The sequence below is a fragment of the Notothenia coriiceps genome, unplaced genomic scaffold (genome assembly GCF_000735185.1).
Source record: "Notothenia coriiceps isolate Sejong01 unplaced genomic scaffold, NC01 NC01_scaffold00033693, whole genome shotgun sequence".
NCBI lineage: Eukaryota > Metazoa > Chordata > Actinopteri > Perciformes > Nototheniidae > Notothenia > Notothenia coriiceps.
This window is the reverse complement of record NW_011366394.1, coordinates 311,929-336,565: the sequence shown is the minus strand read 5'-3', so window position 1 is coordinate 336,565 and position 24,637 is coordinate 311,929. Positions and strand designations below refer to the sequence as shown.

Genomic DNA, 24,637 nt, shown 5'->3' with positions numbered 1-24,637 from the left:
TAACATGAATTTATACAGCTGGTGTTACTTTTTTACATTAATGTGACTTGTGTTTTAGCCTAGTCCAGTTAGTGGAATATGGTTGGCAAGTCTAGCGCTGTACAATAGCTGCCCACCCTAGTACTAGACTCCTGGTACTTTGGATAAAAGCGTCAGCTAAATGCAATGTAATGTAATGTAATGTAATGGTACTAGGATGGGTTAAATGCAGAGGCCAAATTTCACTGTGTGTGCTCTGTGCTCTGCATGGGTGACCATTATAGAGGGTTTCATCCCTCCCAATTCTATTTTTCTATGTTGCCTGTGATGGCATATGGTAATCAATATAAAAGTGGTGCAAGAATAAGTCCTAAAACCGGGAAAAGATTAAGTATTTCGGTCATAAAATCTAACGTAAATACCCCACTCCTGAACGTCTGAAGCTTCTATGTGGGTTAAAAAAAAGTGGTTGCAAACGAGTGTCTTAATGAGAATACTAAACGTCATCAGTGTTTGTATAACAGAGATTTGAACAGAAGAAATTTGAAGGCACATTTTTGCCACAGCAGTCCACGTCCCATCTTTGAGTAATCAGCCCTTAAATACTCCCATATTAACTCCAGCCACTTTATGTAGCATTAAATTCCAGTGAAAATAAGTTGGAGCTTGAAATCTGCTGTGGTTCACCTCTAATGAAAGCTTTCAAACCAGAGTGAGGGCGACATGGAGTCAAGGGAGAAAAGGGTATGGAGAGGGAGGTATAAGAATATGTTTCCACTCGGGTTTTTCATACGCCCCTCCACCCCCGTTTGTTTTTCAATCCCATCTGAAAGAGAACCATGTTTGTTCCACTCATCCTCATTGACCATACCATTTCTTTGTGGTTTTGACCATTGACATTCAGATTTTGTCAAGTTCCTTGGTGGATTCATAATCTGACTGCAGTTTATTAACTTTTAAAAATGTCAGTTTTGCTGTCAAATTAAAAACTGTGCAGGCTGGACCAAACAGGCCAATGTTATCAGCAAATGTAGTGTCTGTTTCTTGTACCCTGGTTTTACAAGCTTAGTTATTTTAGTTGATATTGTGCAACCGTAATAATTAGCAATCATGCTGATGATGAAGCTGTATTTAATGAAATGACCACCAATTAAACAAAAATTATAGGTACACTATGGAGTTTTTGACCTTTAGTTTGTTTATGCTGTACACGCTCACATGATCAGCCATGCTCCTGAATGAGCTTGTGGGCAGTAGAAATGGACGTAGATTTATACCAAAGTGACAACTAATGCAAAGCAGAAGAAGTGGGATGCGAGCTATGTCAACATTTTAGATCATAAGCATATTAAAGAATCACATTTGCAAATGATTTACGATTTGTGCTTTCAAGTTAATGGGAACTTGGAGGCAGCAGGGTCACGCTCCATATAGTCTGAGAGAGGTGCATGGTCATAAGAAATATTGAATAATGAAAGTTAACTAAGAGAAGGCAATTTAATATCCATTTAGATGTTATTATAAGCGATTTTAATAGGCTATACTGTGCCAAAGATTAGCAAACTGCTAGCATTTCTTCGGAAACCGACTATAAGTGGAGGACAAAACTGAATGTGTAGGTCGATGATATAATATACCTGTGATTATTTCACTCTGACAGCTAATGAAGTGAGCTAATGAAAACATTGGAGCTTGAAAGCAGCGCAGTGAAAACAGCAAAATGGAAATACTCAACGGGCATCGTCTTACAATGTTCAAAAGCACAAAACAACACTTATATAATGTCATGTGTAACAGCTGCCAGGGCCGGCCCTTGGCATAGGCAGTATAGGCGAATGCTAAGGGCGCATCAATCAATGGGGGGCGCCAACATTTAAAAAAAAAAGTTAGACATTTATTTTTATTTTATTTTTTTATTTCATAACAACACAATTTCCCGATTTTGGATCAACAAAGTACATCTTATTATCTTATACTAACAGAACTACGCCTATATTGCGTACAGCATCCATAAACTATGCGCCCCCCCCTCCAAAATCAAGCTGAACCGCCCCGGCCCCAGCCAAAACCAGAGGTTTATGTGAAATAGTTCTTTTTTGAAATAATGGTTTTAGTGTGCAATTATAGGTTTTAAATGTTGTATTTGTGTTAATTTAAAATAAATCAAACTCCCAAAAAACGTATACAGCNTTAAATATGGTTTATTACGGTATGACCATGGCATAATGCATGTAAGGTCCCAGCTGTGTGTGTGTCACACACACACACACACACACACACACACACACACACACACACACAGCTGGGACCTTACATGCATTATGCCATGGTCATACCGTAATAAACCATATTTAATTTCACACCCATGTTTAACTTTATTGCTAGCTGGCAACTTAAGTGGCTGTAGCTTTAATGACATGTGCTAAGGAGGAAGCGTATGTGACGTAAAAGAAAGTGTAGAAAGGAGGTTAGGATGGATGAACAAACACAGGATTTTGCTTTGTGAACCATTGACTTATGTTCACTTTTCACAAGTAAAAAAAAATTACATGACATACCTAAAGAGGACATTCTGCTAATGTCAGGCTCATAATGTATTGTGTGCCTCTACTGTGAAATGTGTCCATGTTTTAATGTTTACAAATGTTTTCATACTGCCTGTGCTGCATCACCTCTTTTCACCATACAACTCACTTTTTGGTTTAAATACTCCCAAACTTTCTCCTCTGCCAAGTACATAATGTTTTCGGTTCTGTTGATTAGGTTTTAATTTGTTTGTCAGCGTGATTAAGAATAACTACCAACTCAAATGTACTCTTTATATCATGGGCCAAGAAAGAATCCATTAAATCTTTGAGCTGATCCAATTCAGGAGGAGTGCCCTTCTAGTTAAAATGCTACTGGTGATAGAGAGTAACAAACAGACTTTCCTTTGTCACTAGACAAAGAGACTGGGAACAGCTGGGTTAATCCAATATCTCAAGACTATATAAAGAACAAGGCAAGGTGTTCGAGAATTTCATTAGAGGAACATAATTGTTTAAGAGATCTGTCATACTGAAGCAGAATATCTGATTAGTAATTCTGCCTCAGCTCTACCCCAATTAAAAAGTGCAGACTCATTACTCTCCGCAGGCTAATGATGTCTGGCTCATGTCTTCCTGCCCAGGGACATCCTTTTTTAAATCGTTGTAGTTTCCTTCATTACCCTGCAACACATGTAAACAATCTGCTGCAGCTCACCCCCATGTGTCCAAGACTATTTGGAAAGTGAATTAGAAACTCTGTTTAATGCTGAGAGCTTGTGATGACATGTGGCCTTAATCATGGTTGCTCCTTTCGCTATGTGAGTGAAATAAAACGTGCTTCGAATCGTTTTCAAGAGGTTGTTTATCTTTCACTCATGCTTCCTTTTCGCTTGTCTCATTGTCTGGCAGAGTGGGGTGTTTGTAGTAGATGCACAATTATTTGCATTTGTCTTTCATTGTTGGTTTTGGCCGATTTTTGTGGCAGATTGCTGTGGTTTTTCCTTGAAATACTAACCCCGAAATAGACAAAACATTCATTTAGACTCTCACAAGAGAATACAGTATATTTGAAGCTCATTTGAAGGCCTTTTCCTTATAGGACATTTTAGAAATTGTCAATCTTGAACCAAAATCTACGGTGGCCGACATGTGCAAAACACGTACCGTAATTTTCGGACTATAAGGCGCACCTGAATATAAGCCGCAGCAGCTAAATTGAATGATGTGTACATATATAAGCCGCACTGGACTATAAGCCGCAGGTGTTTTAATGTTTAATTACCATATGTAAGGGTTCGTGCACAGAGGGGATCGTCGGGAAAGAGATGGCTGTTTGAGGAAGCTCCCATTTATTAACATTTCAACAAACAAGTTGCATATTTGCATAACGTATTCAAGTGTTACCATTTAGTGCAATAGTAGCTACAGAACATGTACTGTGCTGTGTAAACTGTACTGTATCACATAGCGTTTCAGACACACAAACTTTTCAACTTTCAAACTTAAACGGTGCGCTCCCAGCGCACGTACCGGCAGTGATCTACAGCAGTGGTTTTCAACCAGTGGTACGGGGACAAACTGTCTCGCTCTCGTAATGTCTGTCTGTCTTGCTCTCGTTCTGTCTCTCGTACCACTCTCGGTTCCACTTTTACTTTTGTGCGCTACCTGTCTCACTCTTATCCGGCCTCCAGCTTTTCCTGCTGGACCCCGCCGCTTAAAGGTGGGGGGTGCGGACCGGCCATAGAGCCCATAGAGTTAAAGGTGGTGGACTGTAACCTGTAAAATCCATAGATTTAGGAGGTCCCCTAGTGGCCGTTAGCTGTAAAAATCCATAGATTAGCCGCACCGTTATATAGCCGTTAGCTGTAACAAGTAAAAATCCATAGATTAGCCGCACCGTTATATAAGCCGCAGGGTCGAAAAATGGAACAAAAGGCGCGGCTTATAGTCCGAAAATTACGGTATATTAGGAGTAACATGCTGCACTTTCGAAAATAATGAAAATATAAAAACACAAATGTGCCAAAACACATGCAGATGAAGAAATATCTTCACCATCTTAATGAAACATGCGCACCATTTACTAAAGCTCTGCATAAACAAAATGCTGCAAATTCAAAATGCTGCAAGAAGCGTAAAACACAACAGAAAAGGGGACCCTGAAATGCGAAAAAAGCTGGGACTGGATCGCTTGTTGACGTTATGGGATTATAAAGATAACAAACTGTCACTGTTGGCAGAGTAAGTCTGTTTCATAATTGTATCAGTATATTTGAAATGACTAGGTTAGCTACGTTAGCTAGCTTACAGCAGATCTGCAATAATATCAGAAGGAATCGAATTTTTAAAATTAACCGATAAAACGTATATTTTAGGTACGTTTTCCAGGGACAGTGACAGCTGGTCAGTGTTAGAATCCCAGAACGTCAATAAGCGCTCGATCTGGTCCCAGCTGAAGTTTTACTTTTCATTGTCACCGTTTCCATTGTGTCTGCAGCGTTTGATTTATGCAGCTATGTCGCTAAATGCTGCGCATGTCTCGTCAAGTTGGTGAAGTTGAATTTGCATGTGTTTTGGCCCATTTTTATATTTGCATTGGTTTGGAAAGTTCAGCGCTGTTTTCGGTCGTTGTAGTGCGTTTGCACGGGTCAGCCACCACAACAAACTCTGCAATAAGATATCCCCCGTAGAAGATTATTCACACCATCCTCTCTTTTGTGTTACTGTAAATGAAGCAACAATGACTCAGCAGACAGATATGTAAAAGTGGGGCTTGTGCAACCATGATATCTGTCGTTATGGTGACCACAGGCTTTGAAATTGTGTTTGTATGTTATTGAGACTTATTGCCAACTTCAGCCGAGAGCCGGGCAAGCCTGGGGGGGGGTTAATCCATAATTGATCACCTCTGCTGAAGTTGGATGTGTTTTTGTTCCATACTGCCTACTCATTTGTCAGTTCTAAGAATGTTAACGCATGTGCATTACAAAGCTGGAAAAATTGATGACAGGCTTTAGAGCTTTTGGGTGAATGTGTGTTGGTCATCGATCACTGGTGATTAAAACACTTGGAGATGATTTATGTAGACGGGTTTTCCGTGATAAAGAGTCTCAAAGGTGAGATAAGGACTCACTGAAACGAAGAACAGATGTAGTTGGTTTAGCAATCATGTTGAGGAGTAAGGGATTAAATGTAACAGGATTATGTCATCAGCATACAAAACAACTGTGTACTGTATATACATGTAATCATATTGCTGTTGCATTTCAAAAGATTGGGGATAACTGCAGGGTTAGAATGTTACTTAAAGAAATAAATCAATAACACAGGATACATTTTTTTGTCTCTCCCTTCATGATGAACATGTGAGACTTACTTTAGGACATTTCAATGCCTGAAAATACCTTAAGTAGACCACACTGCGTTTCTTATAAGCAAAAAAACCTAATTTAAAGTCAGGAAAGTCAGTTTCATCATGAGTTCAAAGATACGAGGAGCCTCTGCTCTTCCTTCCTCCATTAGAGGACCCTCCATATCTGTCATCTTTATGGTTGAATGATGAAGCTGCAGTTACTGTAACTTATCTGTTACCATGATGGGAAATGGATTTAATAAACTCCCCAGTGTCCATTTTCCGTCTTCTTTCATGTCTCTGACTCAGTGATGTCTTCATCATCACTATATTTTTCAACATTTATATGCTCCACACACTCCTCCTCCTCTTCTTCCTCCTCCTCCTCCTGTTTTCTTCCCCTCCTCTCTTCCGCTCTGTTGAGATCAAAGCTAGGCTCAAGGCTAGTGGAGAGCGTGAAACCGTCTCCACTGTCCCATTACACGCACTCATTTAATGTCTGGAACCTTTTAGGGATGTGCACAGTCACCTTTTTATTTATTTATTTATTTATTTGGGGTCACATTATAGTACAAGTACAGTTTTTCAAATCATATATTTTTAGAGACCAGAAAGTGACAAGTGAAATAGCAAACAAAATTAGTCAAAGTAAAATAAAAACTAAAAGTACGTGGGGGTTGTTTGAAATAGCAAATGTCTACACATGTACATATGCATACATATCAACATACATTCAATACACATACACACATACATGTGACCACACATCTATACATATACATTCAATCGGATGGTCGTCTTTGGGATATGTAAATTCTCCACTTTTTCCATATTTCTTCAAATGTGTTTTCCTGAAGCCTCATTGAGAAGGTGATTCTTCTCCATAACAGTCAACCTTTTTAACTGGAGTTGAATAGATGCACCTGTGGAGATTTGTAAGACAAATTAGAAATAAGGATCATTTATCAATACGGTGACCATTCAAATCAAAGGGTGTTGAGTTTCCTTGTTAAATCCTTGAGATGGCAGCCTTTGCGGACCATGTACATCCACGAAAACCTATATAACACACTACAGGAAAGGGAAAACCCCCAAAAGCATAATACGTCCTTGTAAACGTTTAAAACAACTACCTAACAAGTCATTGTTGACTTGGTTTGACGCAGGAAACAAATTGGGTGAAAGATCTGTATTTCTTTGACCAATTCATCACCGGATGATTTGGTCTTTGATTAGAAATGATTTGCCAAAAACTAAAGCCATCCCTAAAACGCAATTACAAATAAAGTCTAATTTTAGATCAGGCTTTCCTGACACAAGAAAAGCTCTTATAAAAAAACGACACGCCCACGGCCAAGCACAAAAAATTACAATTGCAAGGCGACCAGGGACATTATTTCAAGGAATCTGCAGGACCCTTCACTCAAACAACTGTTGAATGGACTGGGAAGACAGGATGGACTTTTTAGTATTCAGGGAGCCGTTTGTAACGTCAACTGATTTTGTTGAACTTTTCCTCCCCTCACAGCTGCATTTGCTGGCCTGCTGCACCTCCGTGAGCTGGACCTCTCCAACAATACCCTCCACTACTTCCAGTACGGTGTCCTGGAGGACCTCTACTTTATACGGAAGCTGTCGTTGGACAACAACCCCTGGATCTGCGACTACAACATCCACTACCTGAACTACTGGCTCAAGCACCACCCCAACGTCTTCCACTCTGGCCTGATCTGCTCTGAGCCGCCGGAGTTCAGGGGATGGCGCGTCGAGGATTACGTCAAGACCTACAACAGTGAATGTCCCAAGGATAAACAAACTGGAGGGGGGGATACAGGACAGGGAGGACAAGGGGGGACAAACAATGAGGCAGTGGGGGAGATGGGTGAGAGGCAGGAGGAAGGTCAGCCTCAGCCTCTGCAGGAGAAGAAGCAAAAAGGGATTGAGATAATCAGGCTAAGTTAGAATGGGGGGTGATCGCGGACTGGTGGGGGTTATAGGGGTGTTTGATTAAAATGCAGTCTTTGGAGAGGCTGAATAGTTAATAATTAAAGGTAGACTCAGTGATTTGATGTGTAAAATGATGTGTAAAAGTACAATCTTGGGATAACATCCATTGTCTTGTTAGTAGTCAGCTTTTTCCATCTTATTTTAGGACACTTTCGACATTTCCTTTAACGATTATTAGTTGCAAAGTACTATTGCTAAGTTTACCTTTAAACAAAAGTTAGGAGATGCTCTTTGAGCTTTTGTTTCATCTTTTTGCAAAACATTTTCAAACCAGTCTGTATCAGATCTAAAACTCCCAACCAGGACATCTCTTTGAATTTCCCACACAATGAACTATAGGAGCTCTCCTTTTTATTCTGTTACAATCATTTTAATAATGAGTTTAGGATATACTTTTTTTTCTCTTTTTAAAAGAAAACCTTTTTGTATTAATTAATGTACGGCATTGTCTACCTGTTTCTGGAAATAAAATTGGGTTTATTTTTTCTGAATATAAGTCTTATGGCCTGATATCAGACCTTAACATTATGATGGAAGATTGTTTGCATTTGACATGATTTACAAATGAAACTGCCAACATATACAAAGATCTAACGTGCACCTATGAAAATAATCTAGATAAAGGCGGGAAACAACGTCTCACTGATTATCGACTAGCGCCACCCAGTGTGCTGGAGACCAAAACACACCAGACAACTTTGTTTAATTTTGGAAGTCTGGAAGTAAAAGCAGTAATACCACAGTGTAGAAATACTCAAATCATAATACGGAATAATACATCACTCTTTTAATGACCCAAACTGAGATTATAAAACCATATTATTTGTTGCTTGTGACTACTTATTTCACTCATAACGTAATTAAAAAAAATCTTAAGGTAACATTAGTGATAATGAGTACCAAATTCTGGATTGGTATATAAATCAGGTCTGCCAATTTGGCATCTGACACAACCACATAATCCTTCCTGGATGTCCGCCTTAGTCACCTCAGCTACTTAAGCTTGACTTTAAGGTTGGCAGGAAGTCATTTTGGCAACGTTTACATTTAACGGTAATTTAAAAAGATTTCCTGTTTACTGGGCTGCATTTAAGATTTAAACGCAGATGTTAAGTGATGATAAGTCACAGATGTTTTAAATTACATGTTATTTATTGTCGAGAGCAATGAGCTATGTGTTACAGCACACTGCCATCTAGTGTTTACTATTTAGTAGTACACAGGTGGTTGAGTTAAAGAAGACATTCACAGCCTTTTATATTAATCCATGACAATGTAATGTACATCATGATGTCACACATATTGATAATTCACAGTCTTTTGGCTCGCAGCAGCTTCTCCAGGACGTTTTCGTCTGGAGCTCAGCAGCAGTAGAGGATCACATCTCGTCATACCGGCACCACAAGAGGTCACTTGGGTGAAATACTCAAGAGTCATATATGCAGTTATTACATGTTATAGTCTATCCCAGATTTTTATGATGCTTGGAATAGTTTGTTTGTTGATATCTGCATCAATATTGTTCGTGCAACCTTTAAAATCATTAGAATAACAATGAAACAATCCAAGTAGCTGATATAAATAAGATTGGCTTGCTGTAACTTTACCCGCTGTTGCTTAATTCCCCATTGCTTAACATGCCAACTATTTTCCTGTGGCATCAGCTGAACAATAATGTATGCCTAGGTAAGCTACAAAAAAGTAAGCAGAAATAATGTGTCCATAGTTATTAAAAACGTCTTGAATCCAAGGGTTCTTGAGGCCAGCCTTATTCCATCAATGCATCTGTTCTTCTCTCTCCATAAGTGTCCTTGCCCACTTCCCTGTCCTCTCCATGTTGTGATCAGCAACATGTCTTCTTCTCTGGTGGAGTGTGAGCAGTCATGAGACCATTTATCGGCCTAGAGTTGGACCGGAGGAGGACTCGAGGCGTGTTGTTCCTCTCCGAGTCCTCCTGCTGGACATTGAGGCCGTTACGAGACAGCAGCTCTCTGGCCATCATGATAAACGCTTCTTCCACATTCTGACTCTCCTGGAAACAAAGAAGGAGATAGAGAAGTTGAGATAACAATTTTAACCGATTTATCATGTTACATGTACAGTATGTGTGTACTCGTTACCTTGGCTGATGTTTCCAGAGCAGCTAGGATTTCTTTCTCCTTTGACAGATTGCAGGCTTGCTCAAACTGAACCTGCCTTTCCTTCTCCAGGTCACATTTGTTACCTACATGGAGAAAATCAGGGAGATGAGAGATACAAATACAATACATCTAACCTTAAACACCCAATAGGAGTCTGTAGCAAGTCATGTTAATGTTATCAACAATGTACCCAATTACTACAGTATGCTAAGGCTAACATTTCAACACACTTAAGTGGGGATGACCCACTTAACAGGGTTGTACCATCATTTGTCTAAGTACCTTTGTGTTTAGCGCTCTCAAATTTTGACACAAAGGATCCTTATTTGAAACTATAAATGTCAATGTTTCCATCTTCTCAAACAACATCACATAGTTCAATAATTAAAAGTAAATAAACTCAATAACTTTCACCGTATAACCATTCGATCCACTTACTTGATGCTGCCATATTTTTGAATTCATATTATTCACTTCACATACTAACACTCACCTATGAGAACCAGCACCACATTGTTTGCTCCATAGATCTCCACCTCTTTGATCCAGTGAGTCACAGAGTCAAAGGTCCCCTGTCGAGTGATGTCATAGGCGATGATGGCGCCGTGTGCGCTGCGGTAGTAGCTCTGAGTGATCGTCCGAAACCTCTCTTGACCAGCCGTGTCCCACACCTGCATCTGTAACACACACACACATGTTAACATCCCTTTAGGGGACCTTAGGCTACATTAACTGACAGTCGTTTTTCTTTTTTAGACAACCCTAACCCTAATTACAACTCACATAACCATTACTTTACCCTTAACCTAACCTTGTGTATACATAGGTATGTCCCCACAACATGAGTAAAACATGCGTACACACACACACACCAAAAAATGTGTCAGATTATTTGTGTCCCTTGACAGAATATTCCCTGAGCATCTGACAGACCATGTTTACGCGGTTACAGCTGTCATAGCAACCAATCTGAGCTCTCTGGCACAGCCTTTGCAATGCCAGTGTTTATGGTTTCAACTGCCTACTTCTGCTTTTGAATCATAGCATCATTTGTATATAATAAAAGCTGAATATGATCCTATAAAATACACTTTGGTATAACCTTCTTTGGATTGTTGGTGGGGGATGGATGAAGTTAACACGGAAACAGAAACCTATCGTTGTATGAACACTGAAATCTTTACTTCTACAACCTTATTGTGACCTTATGTTGTGATTCAAGACTGTTCTTCACCTTGTTTGTGACACATTTACAGATAAACCTAAAGCAACAGATACGAAAAAGGAAAAATTGTAGCAACTTTGATCATTCTAGGCACCCTAACCTACAGGAGTTGGCGGTGCCTGTGTCTTCCCAATGACCAATGCAATCACTTTGCACACTAATGAGGAACTGACTGGTTCAAGACCAGAAATACTCTGGCAACATACTGACTTTTAAAGCACGCAAAACTGGTCGCTGTAAAATCATTTAGTTCCTTTTCAAACTTAATGACGGTTTGGAGAAGTCATTACAGGTTTATTTTTGTCTGCACAAAGCTTGAGCAGAGCTACCTGAAAAACCAGTCCTTCATGTAAGCATCTGGTCCGACTGGTTTTTCTGTCCAACTGTAACCAAAGGACAACTCTCACTGTGGTGCCATTTATCCCCAAACCTGGGAAAAGTCCATCACATCGCATATGAGTTGCATTTTCTAGATCCTGCCATAGGCTTCTTTTCATTAAATATTGGTACCAAAACAATAGCCTGTACTCTGCTTTTATTGTCGGAGCCAATTGGCCCTAAAACCCATGATAAGGATCAAGGCATTTAGCCACCATTACTGGAGCATAATCAGGGTTGGTGCAGTGTTGACCTTGTTAAATGTAAGACTCTTTATCCCATATAGAATGAAATGTAATACTGGTATCATACAGGGGTCATACAGGGACAACGTTTGAATTACAGTAGGGATGACATGGCCTAGAAATACCTATTACTGTATCACATTATTTGTCATACAATGTGTGTCCCTAAACACACCACATTCTGTTTAGTACTAACCTTAACTTTCTTCCCCTCGATATCCACGGTCCGTACGGTGAAATCCACTCCGATGGTGTTCTGCTGTCTCTCTGAGAAGATCCCAGACTTAAAATTCTGAACCAAGCAGGTCTTCCCTACATTAGAGTCTCCAATCAGGATGATTTTAAACAGGAAGTCAAAGGACTCATCATGTTCAGGTCCTGGGGTCTCCATTGTGGAAGTACAGTAGAGTATTTAACTGTGGATGTGCTCGCTCCAATACTGTAGACCACTTGGAAGGTGAAGAGGTGATGGGTTATCGTTATCAATTTCTGTTAAAAAGTGTCACCCAAAAAAATGTTACTCCACCGTTTAGTTTAGTTACATTATTCCACGTGTAGCCTGTAAAACCAGTTTTAAGTTTGTTGCTGTTCATTGGTTAATGATAATCCATTTATCACACCAGTAAGTTAAAAATTAATTGTAAGGCACACAAACAGCAATCTGGAAGCCTCAAATGGGCCTGTTTCAAACAAGTCTTTATAATCCTGCGTTCTCTGTGTCTTGTTTCTCCAGCAATTCAGTTTCACTCTCCCCCTCTCATGAGCTCTCTCAGCAGGACAAAACTGCCTCAGTCCTTGCTGCTCCTCTCAGGTGTTGACCCACTTTGTGGCCTGCAGGAAAAGAAACAACACGTACACATCCTTTTTCTTTCTGGTTAGTTGTCTGTCACAGGTACTTCCTTTTAAATGAAACAGTTAGAATATATCCTTGTCTGTGATCCAGGTTCCTGTCCAGTCCACATGCTATTCTGTCACACGTGTCAGTCCTTTTCCTCTTCCTGTCATCAGTTATTCCAGTTCTTACTCCCTTTTTAGCCTCCTGCGTCTCTCACTCTCACTCTCTCTCTACAATGCACCTGTGTGTGGAAACAAAAGGAGGAACCCGCCTTACCTGTTCCTGGAGTGTAGCCCAGCCCCATTAGCACTGTGGGATCTTGGGAAATGCAGTCATTCAGCCAATTAGAATGCATGAACACACTTATAAACACATTTTGGGATGTTTTGATGCTTTGAGGGAACGAGAAAATGAAGTATGTCAATTCTAACAATGCCTAGCTTACATTATGTTGTTATTGTGAGAGACATCGTGGGGGAATTTAAATGAATAAGCAATGGATAAAAGAACTGGGCCTCCCACTGTAATAGGGGCTGTATAAACCAACCAATAGATTTTAAATTAAGTACCAACTGAGGTCACTGAGGTCTTTAAATGATATGACGTCTAATATGTTCATAACAGATGTATGGGTCAATCAAACCTCATTCGCACAATAATACATTTTGTATACAAATATATGTAAAAACCAGGAAAGGTGTTCAAAATGGCAAGAAAATAAATGAATAATTACACATTGAGCATAGTTTGTGTTTAATACTTTACTATATGTGAGTCAGTGAGACAAGTACTTTTAGATGGGATTTAAACAGGAAGGTATTTTTGGATTCTGGTCAATATGTGTGGAGGATAAGTATTTTTTGTACGTTTTTATAAAGCACAAACTCATTGCCAGGCTTGGGGATTAATGGAAAACATGTGATGGTATTACGTAATAAGGAATACAAAAAAGGGAACTGCATCCCTTAAAGTTACATTGAAATACATAAACTTTTATCTGTTACACTAACTTTTATTTTGTAGTCCACTGCCTGGAACAGGTATACTTAGCATATCATTATACATTGTTTTAGTAAAAATGTGGCTACTTCATTCTTTGCTTTAAAAATATCTTCTTTATTAATGCAGTAAGAGGAAACTAAACTACAGTGTATGCTTGATATGCAAGATGTTTTTTTAATCTTGTGTTTATTTGCATTGCATTTCAAATTGAGGTCACCAATATATAGGATAAGATAAACTTTATTGATCCCAAATTGGACATTCTTTCGTGAGTAGAAAATAAACAGATATAATATATTGACATCTCAAAATAGAAAAAAAAATGTAGTTGACCGTGAAAGATACAACTAAAATGTATACTATCTGACAAATAAACACTATTCACACACACTAAAAATTTAATTTTAACATGCCAATTTTTCCCCAGCTTATAAGTAATTGCAAGGGAATACATGTTTAAAGTAACCCTCCTAAACCTGCCTCTTGCATATCATTCTTTCATATATTTTTTAAGTAATCGTTAAAACAACATCATTCCTGGGCGTTTAAACGCCTCGACTCCGATATTTCCGACTGCACTTGAAAGCGTCACAGACCCCTCACCCAGTGCATCACAGTGACGTCCTGTGCGGATAGACAGATAGATGCCCTTACAGTTGCAATAATAGATCCATAGCAATAATATTTTCTGGATGTGAAAAGGGCGTCTGGAGCCTGGGAGAATCAGCAGCATGCAGCGGAGCGCCGTGTTCGTGATGGCGGATAAAACGAGCCTGAAAAGGCCGTTTATTTTCGCAAACGCTGTGCATATGGTAGGTACTTCTCACCGCTTTGCATGAGATTTAAGCTGAGAGGCCTGATTTCCTTATATGGGTTATTTCTCTGATTAAATGTTTGTTATGTGCTGCGATTTGACCCAGATCAGCATAAGCAGAATAACACTGTCTGTCTCACAACTGCAGCGAAGAAACCCATCCATCAACATTAGTTTGTGCAATTCCTGCAGTAGATTGAATGAAGGAATGTTATATACAAATAAAGTGATGAGGAATTTATCATAACTGGTAGTTGTATGAAGAAGACGCAATGTTTAAAATTAAAATTATTTATGATGTATGCATTAGCATAATAATCCTCTGTAATCTCCACCCCAAATCTGTCAGTCTGAATAAATGCTACTGTTTACAATGTGCTGTCTCAGCTGTGAGTATGCAGTCATGTGCATTCAAGAATATTTGTTTATATAACTAAATGTAATATGACAAGACAGACTTAATGTGCTTCCAAAAAAAAACTAAAAGGGTGACAAAAAAAAAAAAATAGGATTGTATTGATACTATAATAATAATAATAATAATAATAATAATAATAAACATAAGCAAAAAAAGGATCAGGACGTTTTAAAATGTATGTGCATTGAAGCAATTTCTTATATAACACATTTAATATGACAGATATAGACTCAATGTGGATTAAAATGTAAAACAAAAACGATGAAACAAACTAAAATATTAAAAAGGAAGGTATTATTTTTTTTTTAAATAAAAAAGATAAGATTATAACTATTTGTTTACTATTGTATTTTGTCACTTTCTTTGTGTGTATCCTAATTTGATTGTGTGTTTATCGTGGATAGCCTTGAATATAACTTTAAAATGCAGTTTATATGATTAAATAATATTAAAACATTTCAGGTGATACTTTTCTAATGGTATTTTGATTATATATATATTTTTTCCTTATCACCATCTATGCTTTTCATGTCTTGTGCACTTCACAATCTTCACACATTGTTATCTCCCTCTCCACAGGCGCTTTGCTTCTTCATGCTGACGATGACAGTAGCTTGGCATAGAGACCTCCTTCTGACTGGCAAAGTAAGACAGACTTCAGGTTACCTTCTGAACGGATGAAAAATACTCCCGAAGCAGATAACATGATTTATCAAAGGCAGGAATACCTCTCCTGTCAGGCTTCAAAAGGAGCACAATAGTAGCCGGGTTATTCAAGGACAATCAGTGGATTATTTATGCATGGCGTTACTTAGTGGTCCATCAATATTGCCTGCACACAACACATCAGCGTCTTTATATATATTGTCTCCTCACCGTGAGACCTGAGTTCAAGCCTTCATGTTGGCAAGCATCTGCCCGGAGAAGTGTCCTTGGGCAGGACAGTGAATTATCTTCAGGTGCTGCTAGCTGACCCTGACCTTTGACTTCTTTTGTAGCCGGGCTAGCTTGGGAATACAAAATAATATCAACGTTAGTGGGAGCAGTGTGTAGGATTTAGGGGGATGTATTGGCAGAAATGGAATATAATATGCAGTATTATATTTCCATAATAGTAAATTCACTATATCATATCGTGTTACGAAACAATTATCTTAAAATTCCTGTGAGTTTATATAATTTCAAAGTCATACAGTATTAGCACTATGTTTATTCCTAATTTAGTCAATGTTATTTTGAGTGTTGAAGCAGCTAGAAAGCATGTAGCCTGATTGTTCCATACTCCCTTCAGAAAACAAGGATTTTAAGCAGTTTTTTCATTTAGTTTTGCGTACAGAACTTAGTAACAATGAAATCAAACTTCTTACAAATAGGTTCAATGTTGTTGTTAATTCGGCATTGTTTTAAATTTGTTTACTGCAATTAAATCCGTTTTTTGGGATCAAACCAACGCAGTAAACCAGATAGATTCAGCTGTGTGCAGGATTGCGAAAAAACACAAATGATCCTGTGATAAAACTTTGTGAATAACACAAGAAAATATATTGTATCCGCTATTTGGAAAGGGAAGGGTGAGCGGAGGGGTGCTCTCAGTTAATTGCAGTTTGCAATATCACCACTAGATGTCACTAAATCATACACACTGGACTTTTATAATTCATCAAATGATATTTTTTGCCATTTAATGTATCGCCAACGCTTTCTTTCTCCGCAGCTGGTGTCAAATGTTTCCGTGGTGATAATGTACGTGGTGGAGATCGGCTGTCTGCTGCTCTCAGTGCTCGGTGTGATCGGAGCCTGTAAAGGGAAGAGATGGTGTTTAATTCTGGTAAAAACCTGCTTCGTATACTATCACTGTGTTTATACGATTTTTTCTATTTACCTGTGTAGGACAATGTATATACATGTCTCACATTTTTTTTTCTGAAAATAGCATTCTTGTTGACTTACTATTTGTTGTTTTTGTGTGTGCAGTATGCAACTGGATTGGCAGCAGCCAGTCAAACGATTATTGTGAGAACAGCGCTAAGCTACCAAGATGTGTATGAGGTATGTTACTACGGTATACGTTTATATTTTTACAACAATTATTGTAATCCTATAGTATTCAAAACTTCAACAACAGTATGTCTTGGTATCTAAAGAACCGTTTTCAATGTGATTCCTCCCTCCTCAGAAACGCGTGGTCCGTGAAGAGGCCAAGTTATTGTCCATGATGCCACTCAGTTCAACCAACAAAGCCAACAGGACCCTGCTGTACAGTATTCAACAAGAAGTAAGGAGCAATTCAAAGGATTATTTTAACCTAATGTTCATTGGGCCTAGTTTAATGATATACAATCCAAATAGTACATTGCTCTTGTGCAGTGGATGTTGAAAAAAACAAAGAAAACTTCTAGGGAACTAAATCTCTCTTTCTGATGTCCTCAGAAAGTGCAAGTCACACCATATATAAAAAGAAGTGTGTCCAGATGACTCAGAGAACGCTCCCCAAGGGGAGGTGTGCCTCACAGCCTGAAGCACAACACACCCTCAACTAAATCAGATTCACACAAGACTGTGTGCCATACAGGTTCCTTTATCAAGACCCGCCCCGTGTAGCTGCTTGAGGTTAGGCCTTGTTCTCACGTTGTACAATATTCTGGAAATAGGACTTTAACAAATCTGGTTACAGGTACCTCGTGCAAGCATTGATTTCTGGCCAATCCTATCATTTGAATGCTATGCAGGACGGGTCTTGCCAACAAAAAGTAATGGGAGTGTGTGTGTGTGTGTGTGTGTGTGTGTGTGTGTGTGTGTGTGTGTGTGTGTGTGTGTGTGTGTGTGTGTGTGTGTGTGTGTGTGTGTGTGTGTGTGTGCCTCCAGTTTGAGTGCTGTGGTCTTATTGAAGGCTACAAAGACTGGGGCCCTACCATCCCTGCCTCCTGTAACTGTCACTATCCAGGAAAATGTGTAAGTATCTCCCTTAATGTAGCCTCAGATTAGTTTCTTAGTCCAGTCAGATACGACTAATGTAACGTGATGTAACGGGGTCATTCTCTCCTCTCCAGATTCGACTACGAGGCATCGCCACACTCGGGGCTCCAAAGAACCAGTATGTTTATCAAAAGGTAAAAGATTTCTTATTTTCTCACAGATTTTATATCTAAATTAATTTGGAATCACAGCCATGAATCACAGTGGCTGAGGACTTCTCTTTTTAAATCACTGTGTGCTTGTTGGAGGGGTCCCAGAGGCCAATGTTTAACATTTTGCATAAGTAGATGTAATCTGACACACTGGAAGTATACGCCACCAGTATAACCAGATCAATACGTTCTTAATTCACATTGTAACCCCACCTGTTTTTATTTTTCAGCCTTGCCTACCCGTTTATGTTTCTGAACTGAAGCTCGCATTCTCGTTGGCGATGGCTGTACAATTTGGAAGTGGAGTATTTTGGGTATGTGTTCTTTGCTTTTACATTTAAAGGCAAATCATTTGTATGAGAAAACAGAAAGTAGGCAATAAAGGTAGAAATCAATCAATTATTTTTCGATTTTGTTGATTGTACTTTTATTAATGATCTACTGTTACAAAGGCTCTTGGGCCGTGACACTACACATCTTATATCATTCTTATATTAATTATAAACACATGTGTTAATTATATAGACAATATATATACATTTATTTTATCTCTGTGTTTATCACTACAAAAAAGTAATTTTCCCTTTTTAAATTAGCTTATTTTTTGAACTGTTCCAAAATGAAAATATAATAAATATATAATAATATAATATTTATTATTATTTCATATCAATGGGAAATGTTTGTGGGGGAAAATGGGAGAAATTCCCCATACATGTTATATGAATAATTGACTTGATTTCATGAAAAAATACATACAAATATACAATTACTGATGAAGTTGACATATTAGAGTCCAGATGATAGTTTTAGCCTTACCTTGCCTTGCCTGCCTTAGTCAGAAAAATAATCAGATGGCAGCCATTAACATAAACTTGGCTGAGTTTTGATTTTTAAATTGATTGTAATATTTGTCTGTCTTCATAATTGTTGGTGTGTGTACCTGCAAAGGCTCTGCAGATGGAAATAAGCTAACAGCTAAATCCTGCATAAATAATGTCTTCTCTTTGAGATAAATATATTGAATGCATGGTCCCTGTTTAATAAAGTCATTCTAATAACACCACCTCATGCTGGTTCCTGTGCATCCCTCCCAGGTGGTGTTACTGGTGATGAGCATCAAGCTGATGGGGCAGATTCGGAGGAAACAGGAGTTCATGGCTCTTCTCCAGTCCAACAGATATGTCCCCGGGGCCTTCTAGTCACCTCGTATGTTTTGATACACACCTCAAACTATAATCAAGCATACCTAATTTGTATTTGCACATACATATAACACAATACGCTGTATACCATATCCTAGCTGTGCTATAGGCAACATATGTTGACATTAAAATGTTCTGTTAATGCATGTGACTGATATTGAAAAGTAACCAACATGCAATTATTTGGCCTTAATGCTGTAAAAACATTGCAATTTAATGAAGTATTTAATAATCAGCACATTTTCAAAAGCTTTTGTCCTATCTCTGAAGTTATTAATTGAAATGAATATCTTACCAAGCATTAACCAGCCATTTGTTTTCTTTGAGTAGCTGGAGTTGACCACAGCGTTTTTCATGAACAGTAAGTGACATCTTACCTGGATAATAATGAGATGATACTTACCTCCATTTCCTTCATACCTGGATACATTTCGGAGGACAGAGAATAATCTAATTGCATCTATAGAACCTACAACTTAATCAATTATTAGGTTTAATTCAACACCTGGACCAACTATTTAAATATTCATAGTAGTCTTTACATTACATTATTAGTCTTTACATTACATTACATTTTCCAGCATTAGAGCAAGTAATAATCTTTGAACAAATTATAATATTAATAACCCTTATGTAGCACCTTTCTTAAACAGTGTTTACAAAGTGCTTTGATTGAAATATAATCATTTATTTATTATCGAGCAATGTATTTTCTTGGGTGAATAATCAGGTTAGACAATGCAATGAGCATCAGCTCTCGGAATGTCTCGATGCCTTGTTATGCACAATGTATATTTGACTCTTCATCCCTCCATTTAGTTGTTTCTTAAAGCACATTAAGTCGGGTGTATTGTACGGTGGCCGACAGATGCAAACGCGCTTCAACAGTCCAAAATATATACCATTAGGAGAAACGCACTGCAGCTTCAGAAACGAAATATAGAAAGACAAATGTGTCAAAATACATGAAAAATGAAGAACCATCTTTACAAACTCGAAAAAAACATGCACAGCATTTACTAAAAGCCCTACATAAACGAAGCACTGCGAATACAAAACGGGGTGGGGTAGGTGAAGTTTGGTAGGTAAAGTTTGTGTTGCCCACAACGCCACCTACAGTAAGGGAGTTTCACCCACTAACTATTAATAATAAAAAATGTTAACCCACAAGGAGCACAGGTTCGCTTTACATAACGGGCCAGAGACAGTTTCAGTTTGAGTTAACACAATTACTTTATTTTATAACAATCAATTGATTATTCTAAAAACACCACAATTATACAATCAGCTAAAAGTTAATACGGGGGCATATGAGGTACAAGGCAGGGCTGGGGCTTAACAGGCGGCAATAAATAAAAAAGGGGGAAGGGTCCAACTCGAAACCACCCGTGTCACCGCACACCAAACAAAAGGACACCACCACCAGGGATTAGGGTTTCCGCCTCGGGCCCACAGCACCTGTCTGACAAGAGGAAGACAGTTCAAACCTCCACACAGTATTACACTTATGATAAAAACAGATATGGCAATTGTACTGCACTGCAAATACAAAACGCTATAGATTTGGCAAAATGAAAAGGGGGGACACTAATAAGTGATGCACACAGCTGGGACTGGAGGGATTATAAATGTACGTTTTAGTGGTTTGCATGATTCTTTCCGATATTACTAGGTAAGCTATATATATATCTGAAGGAATCAAGCGATCACATTGTTTAAATAAGCCGATAAAACTCACATTTTATGTAACTTAATGACAACAGTGACAGTTGGCCTACTTTATAATCTCCGAACGTCAACAAGCGCTCCGGTCCCAGCTGTGTGCATCACTTTTTAGTGTCCCCATGTTTTCGTTGTGTTTTGAGTTCCTTGCAGCATTTTTTATTTGCAGCATTTTGTTTATGTAGCACTTTTTAGGGCACGTTTTAGGGCCCACTTAAGAATCTACATTTTTTTTGTGGCCCACATTCAACCATATGCAATACGGAGGCTAAATAAAATTCTGATTGGTCAATTCAGAACATGTGACACGTTGTTAATCCGGTGGTACAGATCGCTGTCAAAGACTGTAATGACCGTTGCTAAGGAGGATCAAGAAAGACAAAGGAAAGGAGGTTCGAATAAAAAAAAAATCTTAATAATGAAAATGTTTCCACACAAATCATAATGTTTTGCAAATTATTTAGCGGCCCACGTGTTTCGTCAACTTGGTGAATATATTCTAAATGTTGCGCATGTGTTGTCAAGTTGGTAAAGATGATTCTTCATTTGCATGTGTGTTGGCACATTTGGGTTTTTATATTTGTTTCTGAAGCTGCAGCTCTTTTCTCAGAATGAAAGTGTTTTGGGTCGTTAGAGCGTGTTCGCACCTGTCGGCCACCGTAGGATTACCCCCCTAAGAGGAAAATGGATTCTGTTTGGTTGCACATTCAGTAGACATGCAGTAAATCCTCAAATGTTTTGCGCCCAAAATATGATTTTTTTTGGCGAGGCCGCTGCAGAAAGGTCGTGAGAGGCTCTTGTAAGAAAAACGCGTCACTAAGATTCTTCTGTCCCAGCTGATGCCGCTCTCACCGAAGAAGCCTTTACGCCACATCACTCCTAACATGACTGCATGAGCTGCCTGAGGTGGAAATAAATAAACTGTCGAATGATTTTCCTCTAAAACAGCAGATCCAATGTCTACCTGTGCACTTTAACCATAATGCCTAATATCAGTATGTTCTTGCAAAGTATGGTATTTTTTATTTCTGTCATAAACTGTTTTTTTTTCTTATTATGTTTTATTTATGGAATGAACTTATGTAATATATTTTGTAAATAGCAGGAATAAAATATGTGATTCTTGACGTTTTTATTTCCAAAATGTTTCTTCAAGCTGAAAACGTACATTTAGACCCAAGTGCTGTATAGTTTTGTGGTACTTGTGCTTCCATATATTATGCTATTTTAGAACAAAATATTGTACTTTTTACTCAAATAGTCTTTATTGAGCATTTTGATATGGAACCTTTGCTAATTCTACAATCAATGATCAGTTTACACAAGGGAAACACAGTAGGTGGGAGGTTGGATACATTTGATATCATCTGTGAGTCGACTAAGATAATCTCAACATTACATGTTTTTATTTCTAAGTTATTCATCCTTTCATATTAAAACAGAAAATGGCTATCGATCCCTTTCGCTGACAATACATTACAAAATGCCCTGTGCTGTACCAGGTTAAATAGTTTCAAAGGCAAAATAATACATATACAACATGCAATAAACTTGTTTAAAGCAAATTATCAAACAAAAAAAACGAGGTAATCTTTATCAATCCCATCAGGTGCAATCTGCAGCGTATCCCAGGATGTTGACGTTTCTTGCCTCTGGACTGTAGACGACAGCAGGAACATCTTCCTTGTTGTTCAGCTGACACACGATGAGAATACACAACACGGTGGACAAGATCTGCAAGACGGAGAAAAAAGAGACAGCTCTATGTTCAAATGTTAAAAAGCTCTAGAACAGCTTCTAAACAACATTGAGGTGAAATTGTTTTGTAGGTTTCAGAGATCAAAAATAAAATATGAAAATGTTTAGTTTCATAACATCTGGGCAAGCAAAGTCAATATGATAAATAGCCCCTAAAAAGCTCCTTCGTGGACAATATGTTAATAAACAAAGAACGTAGAGAAGTTAAATGTAGGTAGTGTATATTTATTATAAATGCATACAGATGGTTATACATACCAAGGAAACTCCGATTCCCATCACAAAGCCTATTGAAATATTTAGTCTCATCATGAATTCTTCCATAAAGTATGAAAGGCATGGCTGAAACAGAGCAGATCAATCAGTAACGTGTACGTTGCTTCATAATATAGTAAACTAAAAAAAAACGTTTTAGACAACAGAACTAATTTTTTGTGTAAATATCTTACGTTTTTCCCTACGAAATTAGCACATTTGTGTGTTTATATTTGTTTTTGAAAGTGTGGCACGTTTCTCCCAATGGAAGTGTTTTGGGCCGTTGTAGCGTGTTTGATTGTGTGGGTCTCCATAGCTATATTCCAAAACGGTGTGAAACTTTTATAACAACTTGAAAAATGTCTTTTACAATGTGCAAACATTTTAAATGTTTCATCTTGATTTTAAAAGTGGTCTTGTGAAATTCTACAATTTAGCTATTGTGGCATACTGCATCCTCACATTTCCATATATTCTGTCTCTTTAAATGGAGACAAGCTTTTTCTTGCATTGTATTTGTAATGGTGATTAAATGGCGACACCCATCAACACATTAACAGTTTTCAACCTGTAAATGTAAAAGTTATAATTTGAATAAAAATATTTGTATTACCTCCTGATAAATCTTGATGGGCTTCTCATCGTCGTTGTGCTCAAACAGACTGCTGTTTCTAGGAGCCGCCACCTACAATACAAAGTCACAGAGGAGGGAGAAGTACTCAGATGCTGTACTTCAGTAAAAGTACAAGTCCCAGAGTGTAGGAATACTCTGTTGCAGTAAAAGTCCTGCAATCAGAATGTTACTTAAGTAAAAGTAGAAAAGTATTAGCATCAAAATATAGTTAAAGTAGCGACAGTAAAAGTAGTCATTGTGCAGATTGGTCCATTTCAGAATAATATATATGATATGTTTTATAATGATTGATCATTAAAGTGTTCTCAAACCTGGTAAAGGTGCAGCTAGTTTGAATGACTTTGTATAGCTTGTGAATTTACTCCAGGTGGAACTAAAGTCTGATTTAAGACTTGATTATATTTCACATCGTTCATCCAGATCTGTAAAGTAACTGAAGGTATCAGTGGCGTAACAATGTTATGATTGGCCCCGGTGCAAATATTGTTTTGGAGCTATCAACAATCTAGCTTCCCCAGTTGATAGCTTAGGCTATATTGAGACATTTTAGAATCAAAGATTAAATCGTTCTCATACTGCCTTTGCTGCAGCACCTCTTTTCACCCTCTGTCTGAAACCAGAGCCCAGTCTGCTCTGATTGGTTAGCTGTCCGACTCTGTTGTGATTGGTCAACCGCTTAGAGATGTCCCGCCCCTTAGATGGGGAGGGCGTGCCTCCCCCTCTCTGCCTGTGTATAAAAACAACAGTGCAGTACAATGTGAATTAAGAACGTATTGATCTGGTTATACTGGTGGCGTATACTTCCAGTGTGTCAGATTACATCTACTTATGCAAAATGTTAAACATTGGCCTCTGGGACCCCTCCAACAAGCACACAGTGATTTAAAAAGAGAAGTCCTCAGCCACTGTGATTCATGGCTGTGATTCCAAATTAATTTAGATATAAAATCTGTGAGAAAATAAGAAATCTTTTACCTTTTGAGTAAACATACTGGTTCTTTGGAGCCCCGA

At 38.2% G+C, this 24,637-nt stretch overlaps 3 protein-coding genes across 3 annotated transcripts in view; 2 read left to right on the top strand and 1 right to left on the bottom strand.

Moving 5' to 3' along the window:
* LOC104961710 (leucine-rich repeat-containing protein 17-like) overlaps positions 1-8,357 on the top strand; it is a 22,830-nt gene extending 14,473 nt beyond the window's left edge. The window contains exon 6 of the mRNA XM_010790043.1: positions 7,388-8,357. Coding sequence (XP_010788345.1) covers positions 7,388-7,821 — 434 coding nt within the window. The 3' untranslated portion in view covers positions 7,822-8,357. The remainder of the gene's footprint in view (positions 1-7,387) is intronic.
* A 749-nt stretch (positions 8,358-9,106) lies between these two features.
* LOC104961705 (ras-related protein Rab-19-like) lies at positions 9,107-12,937 on the bottom strand. The gene is made up of 4 exons (XM_010790037.1): positions 12,052-12,937; positions 10,501-10,684; positions 9,987-10,090; positions 9,107-9,898 (listed from the first exon to the last, which is right to left on the bottom strand). Exons 1-4 carry the CDS (start codon positions 12,244-12,246, stop codon positions 9,710-9,712), a joined length of 672 nt encoding a protein of 223 aa, XP_010788339.1. The 5' UTR covers positions 12,247-12,937; the 3' UTR covers positions 9,107-9,709.
* Positions 12,938-14,291: 1,354 nt separating this feature from the next.
* On the top strand, positions 14,292-22,081 carry LOC104961704 (tetraspanin-8-like). The gene is made up of 9 exons (XM_010790036.1): positions 14,292-14,504; positions 15,504-15,569; positions 16,639-16,752; positions 16,899-16,973; positions 17,101-17,199; positions 17,790-17,876; positions 17,975-18,034; positions 18,283-18,366; positions 19,150-22,081. The coding sequence occupies exons 1-9, from the start codon at positions 14,424-14,426 to the stop codon at positions 19,252-19,254; spliced, it is 771 nt and encodes a 256-aa protein (XP_010788338.1). The 5' UTR covers positions 14,292-14,423; the 3' UTR covers positions 19,255-22,081.
* The last annotated feature ends 2,556 nt before the right edge of the window (positions 22,082-24,637 follow it).